This window comes from Delphinus delphis, chromosome 2 (assembly GCF_949987515.2).
Source record: "Delphinus delphis chromosome 2, mDelDel1.2, whole genome shotgun sequence".
NCBI lineage: Eukaryota > Metazoa > Chordata > Mammalia > Artiodactyla > Delphinidae > Delphinus > Delphinus delphis.
The window spans coordinates 85980822-85995774 of record NC_082684.1 but is presented as its reverse complement, the minus strand read 5'-3'; the positions used below and the strand labels follow the sequence as shown (position 1 = coordinate 85995774).

Below are 14953 nucleotides of genomic sequence, written 5' to 3'. Positions count from 1 at the left end.
AATTTAATGTGTGATGGGGAATGAACACTTTCCCACCTGTCCCCAGATTACTGCTTATTTACTAGTTCCCCAGTGGGAAGCAGCAATGGAGCAGCTGGCTCCATTCTTGCGTAAGTGACAAACATTGTAATCATGCACTTGCTGGTTAATCTGATTTTTGTTTTAAAGTGACAGTGCTCTTTGCTTAATCAGCACTTGCATTTCAGAGGCTTTCTTAAAATTCAACTGACTATACTTTACATAATTATTTACAATTACATAATTATGCCTTTTGTTAGGGAAGGAAACCAAAGCACTGAGACATATGTGATAAAGAAATTTATGTTAGAGCTGGATTAATGTGAAGAAGTGGGCCTCCCTAGGTCATTCCAGTTATTTTCCTATTTATTTAAAAATTTCTGTCTGCAATAACTTGTTAGATTCAAGATGGTAAATGCTGTAAACTTTTCTCTCAATTAAACAGGGCTCAGTAAGTTTTGCAACAAATTGCCCCTTAAATGAAACACTTTATGGATGCAAATTTGGTTTTCAAACCACACTGTCCTCTGTATGTAATTTCCTTAGACTTTCAGCAACTTTAACCACCTGTCAATTTCATTTTCTTTCTTCTGCTGCTGTAGTATTTTTCTTATCCTTTGGCTTTGATAGTAAACCTGGCCCTCTCAGCAGTTGATGCCTGTATTATTTTATGGATATCCTTTCAGTAATGCCCTGGTGATTGGGTAGTTAGGGTTAAATAAATAGCGTCTTAAACTTTATGAAAGCAAGCAGCATAGTTTTGGAGATAGATACTTGCCTTACATCTTATTTTGAAAAATACATTGTATATTACAATTCCAGAAATCAATAATTCTTAGTATATTAATGATGCAGTAATTTTAAATATGAGAAGGGTCTTTAGGACTTATAGCCAAAACCAAAATGATGGGAAATGATAGGATGGAATGGGAACTTATACTGCCATAAAGTTTTTGGTGTGATCGCTTCTTACCATCGATCTTAGGGTGCTAAGAACTCTATTAGCACGTTATAACTCTGTATTAAAAAAAAAACACTTATTAGTTAGCAGCACGTTTCATTGTACTGAGATTGTAATCAACAATTTGTGTAAAATGCTTATAGCTGTATATTATACATGATGGTTTGTCAGAAGGGAAGAATGATGCAGGTGCCAAATGTTACTACCTTTTTGTTTTCTTTCAGTTCAAATGCAAAACCACTCCAGATGATTATATAAATGCAGAATCTTGTGCTGGTTTCATCTCTGTTCCTCTCTGGACATCTCTTTTTTCACCACCTCTTTTTCTTTGTCTGCAGGCCCAGACTGATCTTGCTTCCTTGGCCTTTATCCCCTTGGCTTTCCTAGACACTGCCCTGTGCTGGTGGATATCCTTCTCATTGGATTCTTTGATGGCAGTCCATTTTCTCCTTTTTGGAGATGGGTTTCCATTGATCTTTCTGCAAAGATTTTTTTTTTTTTTTTAACAGTTTTGTTGATTACTCCTTAGTCTGGGATTAGGGTGTTTTTAGTCTAACAACCTGGGGCCTCAGGTAAGCAGTTTTTTTGGTTTTAATTTTTAAAATTGCATCAGAAATTGGTGACTGTGATCTGAGCACAAGATAAAAGCTTGTGGCTTTCCTTTTTTTTTTTTTAATGAACATTTCACTTTAATTTTGGACTTATTTGTGCACCCCACTTAGCGTTAGAATCACTGGCCGCTCTGCTCCTGACATTTCTTTCAGCCTCTAGGAATTATTAAATGCTTTGAAAATTATGAAAAGATTTTGATTCTTAAAATGTGGTTTGGGGACTACATAAGGTTGTTTGACTCTCTTAAAATTCTATGTAGGTTTAGCAGATTTAAATCCTTATGGGGTAAGTGTTTTATATCCCTGTTCAAAAGCTGACTTGGGATTGTCTGAAGGCTTCCACTCTTTGAAGTAAATATTGATTCATTTGCAGGTGAAGTCAGTCAGCATGTAACAGACAAATTTCTATTTAAGTAATCTTTTTCTCTTGCTTCTTAAAATTAAATACTGTTTATTAGGGACTTGGCCTATTGGATGAAGGATTTGGCTTTTGGGACTTTTATCCTTTTTTTTTTTTTTTTAAATTTGTGTTGCTTTTTGTGTATTTGCTTCTATGTGCAATATTATTGTCTTGATAAACTGTTATAAATGGCTGAATGTAAACAAAATAATAATTTTATGGATTTGAGTAGATTATCATATATCAAAAATCTTTGAAATTGAAGTGTTCTTGCTTCAAATGGTCAAGCTTTTCCAGATCACTATCTTTCAAGTGTGCTTTGTGAACCTCTATAAATATTAGGAGGAGTGGAGAGAGGAAAGTGGGACTGGACCAAACAATGAGATAACCCAGTGTTTAGGTAGCAGCTTGTTAATAAGTCTTTGTCAAAGCACAGACCAAGCTCCACCTCATTCATTTTTGTATCTGCTCATTCTGAAAGTCAGACATGAGAGCAGATATCCTCTTCAGTAGTCATCAATTCCCTTCCTGTCTTCTGTGGCAACTTCTCCTTGGGAATAATGTTCTGAAAATGGAGAGTCATTACTTTTAGAGCCTAACTGCCAGGAATACTCAGCCAATTGTAATTGTACTGTCCTTTTAATTCAGGATTGATCTGGCAGCTGATGGCAGTTCTCTTAATATGGCACAAGGGGTCTAAGTGTAGAACTCTGGAAGGTTGTAGGCACAAGTGTATTTATGACCCTAGACTGGATTACCTGGGACAGTGAGAACAGAGCTACCTACCTTAAAGGAAGAGAGAAGATAATGCTGACTTCTCTTCCCTTACCTGTTACTCATTTTCATTTCATTTTCTTCCATTTGTCTTTCTTTTTCTTTTTGTTTCTCTAGAAAGCTGCTTCCTGTCTTTATTTCTCTTTTTAATATTTTCCTCTTTTTTCTTCTTATTTTTCTCCATTCTCATTTTATCCTGGTTCTGTCTTCTCTTCAGTATCTCATTGAAAATGAAGACTTTCTTATTAATCATGGTGAAGCTTGGGGTGTTTGTGAGATTGAGAATAAGAGAGCTGTAAGTCCTCTGGGATCCATAGCTCTATCATTATGACCCCAGATCCTCAGAAACTTGAGGATTAATTTAATAGCTTATGGTTTTTCTGAATGTTGATTTCCTTGACCTTCAAACACATATTTATTAGCCTGACTCAAACAATGAAGCTATTAAAACTTCGGAGGAACATTGTAAAACTCTCTTTGTACCGACATTTCACCAACACACTTATCTTGGCAGTGGCAGGTAAGTTGGGGACTTTCTTCCTGATGTTTAAATGTGATCCTTTTAGAACAGAGATTCTTAACCTGAGAGGTTATAGGTGTGCTCTGTAAAATTACATAGAAAAGTTTTGTGCATTTTACTTGGGGAAGGGGTCTTTAGCTTTTGTCATTCTCCAAGGGGTCTGTGGTTCAAAAAAGATTGAGAACCATTTAGTTTAAGTATAATAGATGAAAATTAATTCAGCTGTTAGTATATCCTGTCTCCATTCTTTTTCTTGAGGCAAGTTAGCTTGAGTGCCATAGAGCATTCAGATTCCTTTTAGAAGACATTAATACTTACTTGGTTTTATTAAATAGCTATAGTATTTTAGGTTAGGGTACATTGCCATTATACTCCTTTTACGTATGTTACTAAGCATGCATAAAATATAGACATTAGGTAGACCATAGCCAAAGTAGGCTTATTTTCTGCCTTTTGGCCCTTGTAGCAGGAAAAGTGAAGTCCGGCCTGTGATTGGAACCAACAGTTATGTTTGTTGTGCAGTCATTTTATCAGCCTTTTTTTCCCCCATCTGACCAGCTAAAGAAAAATTAGCATTACTATACTAAGGATTAAAGGAAGGGGAAAAATTGTATTACTGATATTGCTGGGAAAAGCCACGTTTCCAATTCTCAGGGTTACTGAAGTAGCCAGATAGTAAACAAAACTATTCTTTAAGTACAGAAAGGTTTGACAAGAGTACATGGGCCTTGTATAGAGTAATTAAGTAAATTTGTATTGAATAAATATGTTAAAATAACAGAAAGTGACGGTGATGTTTGGGGGTTAGGGATGTGGGGGATTCCACTTAACCAGAATTGGAGAATGTAATTGGGGATGTAAACCAACATTCATACTGACCAGGTTTTATATTTCCTCTTAGCATCTATTGTGTTTATCATCTGGACAACCATGAAGTTCAGGATAGTGACTTGTCAGTCGGTGAGTTAACAAACACATGCATTTAGGAATAGTGTACTGTTTGTTATACACAGACAGTGATGTTGATGACAGTGGTAAGGTTTGTACCTTATAAGAAATTAGGGTTAGGGCTTCCCTGCTGGCGCAGTGGTTGAGAGTCCACCTGCAGATGCAGGGGACACGGGTTCATGCCCCAGTCTGGGAAGATCCCACATGCCGTGGAGCCTGTGCTCCTCAACGGGAGAGGCCACAACAGTGAGAGGCCCACGTACCGCAAAAAAAAAAAAAAAAATTAGGGTTAGGTCTCCACTCTGAGGGTTAGTATGCTTCTCTCCTCTTGAGTATTCTATATGTATCATATACTATATATACTAGTAGTTCAAGAGAATTTTATAAGTGATAACTACAGTCTGCCATAACCCAATTTTGCTTTAACTAAAAATTCTCAAATAAGAAATCCAGAGTCTTAAATACTAAGTATGTGTGAATAATGCTAATCTGAGTAAAAACCATGTCCTTAAGATCTGAGCACAAAGACTATGGCCAGTAGCATTTCTTTGGAGGCAGCTATGGCTCTGTTTTGGTAAAACTAAATAAATGAAAATGAAAATTATAAAAAATAACAACCTGATGTTACTTTCTCTTACCTTATATAAAAACCCTTCCCTAAAGATTCTCAGAGCTGTAATGAAGCATTGACAAGCACTCTGTTTGGTTAGTGCCTTTTCTTTAACAATGGTAATCACTACAAGGGAAGAAATTAGGTTCATTCACTTTGTGCTTGGCGCAGTGCTTGTTAGCATATATAGCAGGCCCTTAGTAAATATAAGTTGAATGAATAAACAAGTAGTTCTTGTTCTATGCAAAGGGCTTTGCGAACAAAAGGTTAAGATAATGTATATAAATGTGTTTTTTCCCCTTTTGGTAGGATTGGCGGGAGCTCTGGGTGGATGATGCCATCTGGCGGTTGCTGTTCTCCATGATCCTCTTTGTCATCATGGTTCTCTGGCGACCATCTGCAAACAACCAGAGGTTTGGGGATTCTTCTTATTTACGCTGCTAACCATTGAATGGCCACGTTATCGATTGGGGTGGTTCAGTGGGTGACACTGTCAGGGCTGTATCATGTAATGGAAACAGTACTCATTGGGTCTGGACTCAGGAAATTGGGTTCATGTCTCAGCTCTCCTATTAATGTGAGTTGTGTTTTTTGGCATGCTGCCTCTTTTCACCTCTCTGAACCTTAGTTTCCTCTTCATAAAAGAGGGGGAATTGATACCTATTGATATGAGGTCCCTTTCAGTTCTGCCATCTTCTGTTAATATAAGTATTTGTATGGGTAAATAAGGGAGGTAGATAGATTGTGACAATTGTAATGAGAGTCTCACCTATCTAGTGTCCAGAAGGAAATAACAATTTCTATAGTCGGTAGCTCAGCTTATTTTGTAACAACAGAGAGGGTAAAATGAAAACTTAAGTGACTGACTATGGAATAAAAATCAACATGTGAATTTGCTTTGTCTAACTATAGGCAAATCTCAGTTATTTACGAATTGGCTATCTTTATTTTGTTATTAGCCATGCCTTTATTTCCCTTCTTTTTTTCCCCCTCTTCATGTGCTTTTAGACAGTTAAGAGCTTATATTATGCAGCTATACCACCGAAGAAGGAAAAGGATGAGATGATATAACTAAGGGTCTTGTGACCCTCCTTTACATTAATCTTTTTTTTTTTTTTGTAGATAGACCTCTTGCAGATTTATTTCTGTGTCATGTTATATATAGATATATGTATATATACTCTTTTTATTACAATATATCTCCTGCCCTTCCCCCACCAAATTCACAAAAGGAAGTATAAATCCGTCCAGGATTGCCATCAGGCTTTCTAAGATAGTCAGGGCCAAGAATGAACCATCTCACAACAGCCCAAGAAACAGCTGCCCTTAGGCTATGGAGTCATCAAAGCAGTAGCATTCCAGGACCCAAGGTGAGGAAAGAGGAAAGGAAACAACAGCAGTGTGACAGGATTCTGGGTTGAAAGTGTCCTAGACTTTCATCAATGACTCCTAGAAAGGCAGGCTGGCTCCCAGAACTCTCAGGATGGGAATAAAGGTGGGAGCCTTGTGGCTCTTCAGATGCTCCCCAAATAGCCTGGGGGCAGGGAGTAAGAGCTGGGGGTTAGGTATGCAGGGCTGGGGTGGTGGGAGAAGGAACACGTGTGGGTTATGCTGAGGACATAGCAGCCCTGCCTAGTCAATGACATATAATAAACAGGGACGGATGCTGGCTTCTAAAGAAATAGGGGAGAGAGCATGGCAGGGAGCAGGAGGGAATAATGGGACACATAAGAAAGTTAGGTACAGGACTTCCCTGGTGGCTCAGTGGTTAAGAACCCGCCTGCCAATGCAGGGGACACAGGTTTAACTCCTGGTCTGGGAAGATCCCACATGTCGCAGAGCAACTAAACCCATGCACCACAACTACTGAGCCTGCGCTCTAGAGTCCGTGAGCCACAACTACTGATCCCGCATGCCGCAACTGCTGAAGCCTGCGTGCCTAGAGCCTGTGCTCTGCAATAAGAGAAGCCACCGCAATGAGAAGCCCTTGCACCGCAACGAAGACCCAACACAGCCAAAAATAAATAAATAAATTTATTAAAAAGAGAGAGAAAAGGGAAAAAGAAAGAAAGTCACATAAAACAAAAAGTACCAACAAAAACATGACTTGGGGGCTTCCCTGGTGGCGCAGTGGTTGAGAGTCTGCCTGCTGATGCAGGCTACACGGGTTTGTGCCCTAGTCCCGGAAGATCCCACATGCCACGGAGTGGCTGGGCCCGTGAGCCATGGCCGCTGAGCCTGCATGTCCGGAGCCTGTGCTCTGCAACAGGAGAGGCCACAACAGTGAGAGGCCCGCATACTGCAAAAACAAAAACAAAAACAAACCCATGTACTTGCCTCCTCCCTTGGGAGTCGGGGAGAGAAGAAGGGAGGTGTGAAGGGTCATGAACCTAGGATTATCAACTGGTCAGGGGCACAAGAAAGCTCTCTGAGGACTCCTAAGGGGCAGGCAGATAGCTGGGGTCCCACAGTCCCAGGGAAGAAATGACAGTCCCTTCAGTTCGACCTGGACCAAATCTTGGTGCTCCCTCAGAGCCCCTTGCCCTTTGAGGCTTTCTCGCTGGGCTGGCACTGGTTGGTGCCAGGAGTTGGTTCCCTCAGCTCAGTCACGTGTTGCTCAGGTTCCTGAGATGTGGCTACATGGCTCACCTGCTCCTCAGTGCCTGACAGCACCACTTTGCTGCCCACTCACCACTCCTGCAGGGTTCAGGCAGTGGCACTGAGGTCCTGGTGCTGGATGTCAACCTCCAGTCTCTGGTTGGGCTGGTCGAGGGAGGCGAATCACGTCAGCGTACACGGCCTCAGTGACAGGGTCTTCCAGATGCCACACGTTCTGCAGGACAAGGGCCTCCAGTGGTACTGCATATAGGATACACTTGACTTTGGCAGCCAGGGTGACGATTGATAGATGCCAAAACTTAACCCTTCTGAGCCTCTGTGAGTGGAGGAAGATTCTGGGCTTCAGCTAAGTGGTCAGCATGTGTCCTGTAAGCAAACACTGTGAGCAGCCGAAATGTGGACTGTGGAAGCAAAAGTCCCTTTCACCCACCTCTCTTCCAGCACACTGTGTGAGGCCACTGCTCTGTCACTTCCAGCAGCTGTTCCCAGCCTTTCCTGCCACCTCCCTCTACACTGATCTATTGATCTTCTGTTCACTTGCTAGCTATATCTATACATAAAATTTTTCCCTTTCTTTAGTCTTTTTTTTGTGTGTGTGGTACACGGGCCTCTCACTGTTGTGGCCTCTCCCGTTGCAGAGCACAGGCTCTGGACGCGCAGGCTTAGCGGCCATGGCTCATGGGCCCAGCCACTCCGTGGCATGTGGGATCTTCCCTGACCGGGGCATGAACCCGTGTCCCCTGCATCGGCAGGCGGACCCTCAACCACTGCGCCATCAGGGAAGCCCTCTTTAGTCTTTAAAAATTTTTTTTTGCTTTACCTGTCCTCTTCCTTTCTCCTTTTTTAAAAAGCATTGTGCCCACTCCCTATAACTCCAGTGTTAACAGCCCAATGTGATGTATCCTGCCACATTTTATTCCTTGTTCTTATGTGGAATCTTTTACTCACTCAACAGTGCATAGTGGAAATGCCTTCCAAGACAACTGGTTTAAATTAAACTCATCTATTTTCATGGATGGCGTTATATTACATAGTACAGATGTAGTATAGTTAATTAACTTGTTTCCCTGTTCATGGGCATTTGGACTATTTCCAGTTTGGTTGTTTTAGGGTCCCCAAGATCACTTTTTTTTCTTTTAATGTATCTATTTTATTTATTTATTTTCGGCTGCGTTGGGTCTTCTTTGCTGTGCGCTGGCTTTCTCTAGTTGCGGCGAGCGGGGACTACTCTTCATTTAGGTGTGCTGACTTCTCATTGTGGGGGCTTCTCTTGTTGTGGAGCACGGGCTCTAGGCGCTTGGGCTTCAGTAGTTGTGGCTCACGGGCTTAGTTGCTCCGCAGCATGTGGGATCTCCCCGGACCAGGGCTTGAATCCGTGTCCCCTGCATTGGCAGGCAGATTCTTAACTGCTGCCCCACCAGGGAAGCCCAAGACCACATATGTTTAAAAGGACTCATGAGACTCAGCATACAGTTGTACTTAGAGCAAAGGTTTAGGGACTTCCCTTTCCGTTTCCTTCAGGGAAAGGCTTTTAAAGACAGAGTAAGGGAGCAGGGGTGTGGGGTGCATGATCAGCTTGTAGACATTTTTCTGATTGGTTAGAGGTGAGGTAATCCTGTCAGCCTTCTGGTTCCAACCAGCCTAGGATCTACAGGCTTTTGGCAGCACACAGTTAACTTCTTCCACCTGGTGTGGGTTTCAGTATCGGCAAAACAGCGCAAAGGATATGGCTCAGCATATTATCCATAGCCCTTAAGGAGGAACTAAAGGTCCTTGACTTGGTTTAATGGCTAAACTATTATTATTTTGTCTTGCTTGACTGTTTTCCTTTGCTTCTACATTTTCTCATTTCTCTGATTAAATTTATTCTTTGGAACTCGGGGAAGGTCTAGGAAGCTAAAGTTTTTCTAAAGACAGGCAGAGGGTTTGGGGCCAGGGAAGAGGGGTTATCCCAGGAAGGTCCCATAGGGTCTTGCTCGGTTACATACATTTATTTTTATACACTCGAATACCCCTATGCCTCATTTTTTTTCTCTCATTGCACTTATTATCTTCTAAAATCTATATACTTTATTTATTACTTACTATCTATCTTCTCTTCCTATCCCCCAACCCTCAAACCAGATGTAAGTTCCATGAAGGCCAAAAACTATTCCTGGCTACATGGAGTTAGCCAAGCTGCAAAATCTGAGGGAATGGTCCCTATAAGACTGTCCTCACTTCTGATACACAGTTGCGAGTTCAAGGGTTTGCAAAACCGTCTCAGGTTTGATTATTCACTAAAAGGACTCAGAACTCACTGAAAGCTGTTATGTTGATGGCTATAGTTTATTACAGAAAAAGGATAAAAATTAAAATCAGCCAAGGGGAGAGACTGACAGTACAGAGTCCGGGAGGGGTCCAAATGCGGCATTTCCAGTTGTCTGCTCCCATGGAGTCACAGATGGTGTTCCCTCCTCCTGGTTGCAGTGTGTGACAGTACACACTGAGTATTGCCAACCAAGGGAAACTCACCCGAGCCTTTGGTGTCCAGAGATTTTACTGGGGCTCGACCACCTACTATCTGTGTGGCTGAACTTCAGTCTCCAAGGAGGGCCTGGAGGTCAGGCTTATCTTTAATTGCTAGTTCCTCTGGAGGCCAGAAGTAATATTGTGTGCCCCAGAGACCTTGTCACAGGTCACACTGTTAGACTGTCCTGTGGCCAGAGCCAAACTGGGTGACCAGAGACACTCCCATCATGCAGGACATGCCAGGGGCATAGAGATCACCTCTCAGTAGTCAAGGGCAAAACCAGTCCTCTCTTTGTGTACACAAGGTTAAATTTTCACTACACACTGGCACATAGCAGATGCTCAGTACATATTAGTGAGTGGCCTTGAGATTGCTGGGTTATAGGGTATGTGTATTTGTAATTTTTAAAGTATGACCAGATTGTATTCCAAAAAAAATCTGAAACAAATTGCGTATCTACCAACAGTGGTATGAGGAGCTCTTTCCTCTTCCCTTCTACACTCCCATTATTTTATTTAATTTTTGCAGATCTGATGGATGAGCGTTAATATTCAGTGTTACTTTTATTTGCATTTAAGACTGAGCTAACTTTTTGTGTCTTTTATATGTTTACCGTCAGTTACATCAATCAGCTTTTTATATCTTTGGCTATTTTTTTATTGCCTTGTTGATCATTTTTGTATTGATTTGTAGGAATTCTTAATATATTTTAGATGCCAATATTCCAGATATTTCCAATGTTCAAGTATTCGAGATATTTTCTCCTAGTTTGATTATCTTTGAACTTTTTTTTAGTGATGTTTTTGGTTATAGAAAAACTCAAAAATGTGGAGTCAAATTTGTCATTTTTTTTCCTTCACAGATTATACATTCTGTGTTCTAAGAAAATTATTTCCTACCTTGAGGTGAAGTCATAAAGTTCTTCTATAAGTTTTAAAAAAATTTCACAGTTGAGCTTTCATTCATAAAGAGTATGTTTGTTTATAGGATCTCTTGTCCCTTTTGCTCTCGTCCTGCTCAGTAGCACATTGTCTTAATCTTAATTATCTTAGCTTCCTGATAAATCTTGTATCTCCAGGGCCTAAACCGCCCTCCCCCTTAATCTTCTTTTTAAAAAATATACTTTGTTATTGGGTCTTTGCTTTAAAAAAAAAAAAAAAAAAAGGAAATCAGCTTATTTAATTCTAGGAAAACGTTATGAGATTTTGATTGGAATCTAATTAAGCTTAATGGATTAATTAGGGAAATTTTGTATCTTTTTGATAATCCCATCCTTGAGTGTGTTATCTCTCCATTTTTCAATCCTTTCAGTGCCTCGGTTATGTTTTATAACTTTAAATGTGTTTTTTAAAAACCTTTGTGGATCTTATGGATGCAACCTCTTTTAAAATAATAATTTAGGCTTTTCCAATTATGTAGGAATGCTATTGATTTTTGTATATCACATCCATTAACTCTCCTGTGTTACCTTGTTCTAATAATTTCTAGATTTTCTCATTAGATTGGTTATTATCTCAAATTAATAGTCTTCCTGTCTCATTTCTGATTCTTGTGTTTGCTAGGCCTTCCTGTATAATACTGAATAGAGGAAATGAGAGTGGGCCTCTTCATCTTATGCTGACTTTAAAATAAATGCATCTCAAGGATCACATTGACTTTGATATTTACTGTGAATTTTTTTTTTTTTTTTTTTTTTTTTTGGTGGTATGTGGGCCTCTCACTGTTGTGGCCTTTCCCATTGCGGAGCACAGGCTCTGGACACGCAGGCTCAGCGGCCATGGCTCATGGGCCCAGCCGCTCCGCGGCATGTGGGATCTTCCCGGACTGGAGCACGAACCAGTGTCCCCTGCATCAGCAGGCGGACTCCCAACCACTGCGCCCATACTGTGAATTTTTGTTAGTTACCCTTTATCAGGTTACAGGTGTTCCCTATTATTCCTAGCTTATAAGGAGTTTTATCAGGTAAGGGTGATTTTAAAACAAAGTAGAGTGAAAGTAATAGGCAACAGTAAAATGGAAAGTGCAGAATGAGTTCAAAGCTAAAGCATTCTAGGAATTACCTATCTGGTAGCTGCTTTGCTGAATCTCTTGTAAGTTGCGAAGGAAAGATAACAGATATTCCAGATCAGGCCTTCATCTTCTCAGCTTCCCACTTAGAAATTGAGATTTTAAATTACTTGGAACACAACAAGATCAGGCTTTCCCAATCATAACTACCAATTTGAAGTCTGAAATTTTGAATTACAAGAGAATTTACTTACCCCTGTGTGATACATATGCTTATAAGTGAACATTTATTGAGTGCTTACTGTGAGGTATTGTTCTAAGCACTCTATTTGAGATGACTTACCTGCTTTTTTCATTACCTCTATAAGTAATGTTCTGTTATTATTCCCATCTACAAATGAGGAACCTGGGGCACAGAGAGAATAGGTAACTTGTGTAAGGTCACAAGTAGTCTGTGGCTGAGCCTGCACTCATAAATATGATACTGTCCTGCTTCTCTCTTGTTAATAGCGGCAATTGAGAGCTTTCTGAAGGGGAAGAATTACTTTATTATTCACTAAACTGATGTAATGAATGACTATAATTGAGGTTTCAATAATTAGTCCTGTAAAATCCAGATAGTGGAGTAGTTTTTTTTAGTTTTCTAATTTTTTCCTTCTGTTACCTTTGTTCTGTCAGGTTTGCCTTTTCACCATTGTCTGAGGAAGAGGAGGAGGATGAACAAAAGGAACCTATGCTGAAAGAAAGCTTTGGTAGTGATAAAATTGACCTTTTGTGCTTTAAATATTCTTTTCTGGTTTTTAGAAATAGAGTAAAAGAAGTATAACATTTTGAGTATCAAAATCAAGAGACTTTGATGCATGTATTTATTCTTTTACAACATGTTCTTCAGTTTGATATGCAGTGAAGTTAGGGGGAAGTGAAAGTAAGGGTATGAATCTTTAGATGAAACCATGTTCAGTAAATAATGGCACATTAAATGTCCAGTTTACTTGCTAGAGATGGGCTGAAAACTTGACTTTGAACTTTGCAGCACAAATGTAAAGATGGAAAAACTTATCTGTAGTATAATTTAGTGCCAATAAGCTTAAAATAAAGCTCTGAATCCATTTTTGCTATCAATGCTGGTCTACTGACCTAGTTAACCAGTGTATTTTTTTTTTCTTCTACAGAAGGAATGAAAATGAGAAGTACCAAACAAGAACCAAATGGAAATAGTAAATTAAACAAAGCAGTAAGTATGACTTCTTTTTTTTTTTTTTCCCCCCTGTCCTCTAGCCCTTGGTGGAGCTCAGCAGTTATGTACAGGCCTTAATGATTTTTTATCTATGCTGTAATTAACATTTTTAAAAACAGAGATAGCAAGAGATTCTGTCTAGGACCTAGTAATCTTTTAACTAGATGGTTTGCTGCTATGTCCTGAAAAGGTTCCAGACCATTCTGATGGTTCTGTTTAATGGTTTTCATCAATGAAATCATAGCCCCATTAATAATCTAAGGTGATCTTTTTTGTAGTAAAGATGATTTTTTCAAAACTACAATGAGGTATCACCTCACACCAGTCAGAATGGCCATCATTAAAAAGTCTACAAAAAAAAAATAGTCTACAAATAACAAATGCTGGAGAGGGTGTGGAGAAAAAGGAACTCTCCTACACTATTGGTGGGAATGTAAGCTGGTGTAGCCACTATGGAAAACAGTATGGCGGTTCCTCAAAAAACTAAAAATAGAGTTGTCATATGATCCAGCAATTCTACTCCTGGGCATATATCTGGACAAAACTGTAATTCAAAAAGATACATGCACCCCTATATCCATAGCAGCACTGTTCACAATAGCCAAGACATGGAAACAGCCTAAATGTCCATCAACAGATGAATGAATAAAGAGGATGTGGTACATATATACACCACGGAATACTACTCAGCCATAAAAAAGAATGAAATAATGCCATTTGCAGCAACGTGGATGGACTTAATCTCTGTCATACTAATGAAGTAAGTCAGAAAGAGAAAGACAAATACCATATGATAACACTTATATGTGGAATCTAAAATATGATACAAATGAACCTATCTACGAAACAGAAAAAGACTCACAGACATAGAGAACAGACTTGTGGTTGTCAAGGCGGGGGGTGGGAGAGGGAAGGATTGGGAGTTTGGGATTAGCAGGTGCAAACTATTATAAGTAGGATGGGTAAACAACAAGGACCTACTGTATAGCACAGGGAGTGCTACTCAATACTCTGTAATGACCTATATGGGAAAAGAATCTAAAAAAGAGTGGATATATGTATATGTATAACTGATTCACTTTGCTGTACACCTGAAACTAACACAAGATTGTAAATCAACTATACTCCAATAAAGATTTTTTTTTAAATTCTGTGATAAACCATAATGGAAAAGAATGTGAAAAAGAATATATATATGTATAACTGAAATCACTTTGCTGCACGGTAGAAATTAACACGGCATTGTAAATCAACTGTATACTTCAATTTTTTTTTTTTTTTTTTTTGCGGTACGCGGGCCTCTCACTGTTTTGGCCTCTCCCTTTGCGGAGCACAGGCTCCGGACGCACAGGCTCAGCGGCCATGGCTCATGGGCCTCGCCGCTCCGCGGCATGTGGGATATTCCCGGACTGGGGCACAAACCTGTGTCCCCTGCATCGGCAGGCGGACTCTCAACCGCTGCGCCACCAGGGAAGCCCTGTATACTTCAATTTTTTAAAAAAATCAAGAGTTTTTCAGTCAGCTTTTTTTTCCTTAAGAACTGTGCATTCACTCTGCATTTAAAAGGGCTTTAGAATTTATCTCAGTTTTAAGGAGCAAAGCTTACATGAAGCAAAAACTCTAGGTATTAGATTACTGAGAAGAAAGCATTTAGGGATGAGGATATCATTTTATATTTCATTCATATAGTTTAGTTTTTTAAATTAAATTATTTGACTTTTCTGTTATTTGTCCTG

At 39.7% G+C, this 14953-nt stretch overlaps 1 protein-coding gene and 1 pseudogene across 3 annotated transcripts in view; one reads left to right on the top strand and one right to left on the bottom strand.

Annotated features, from left to right (window-relative positions):
• TMEM87A (transmembrane protein 87A) overlaps positions 1-14953 on the top strand; it is a 42786-nt gene that overhangs the window by 24004 nt on the left and 3829 nt on the right. For 2 of the 3 annotated variants that reach the window (XM_060005074.1, XM_060005073.1), the window contains exons 12-17: positions 1318-1390; positions 3180-3284; positions 4186-4244; positions 5152-5255; positions 12659-12732; positions 13153-13214. In XM_060005074.1, the coding sequence (XP_059861057.1) occupies positions 1318-1390; positions 3180-3284; positions 4186-4244; positions 5152-5255; positions 12659-12732; positions 13153-13214 (477 nt within the window). Of the gene's footprint in view, positions 1-620; positions 693-1317; positions 1391-3175; positions 3285-4185; positions 4245-5151; positions 5256-12658; positions 12733-13152; positions 13215-14953 lie in introns of all 3 variants that reach the window. The other variant, XM_060005075.1, reaches the window with a different exon arrangement.
• Positions 7140-12249, bottom strand: LOC132421170 (COP9 signalosome complex subunit 7a pseudogene; annotated as a pseudogene).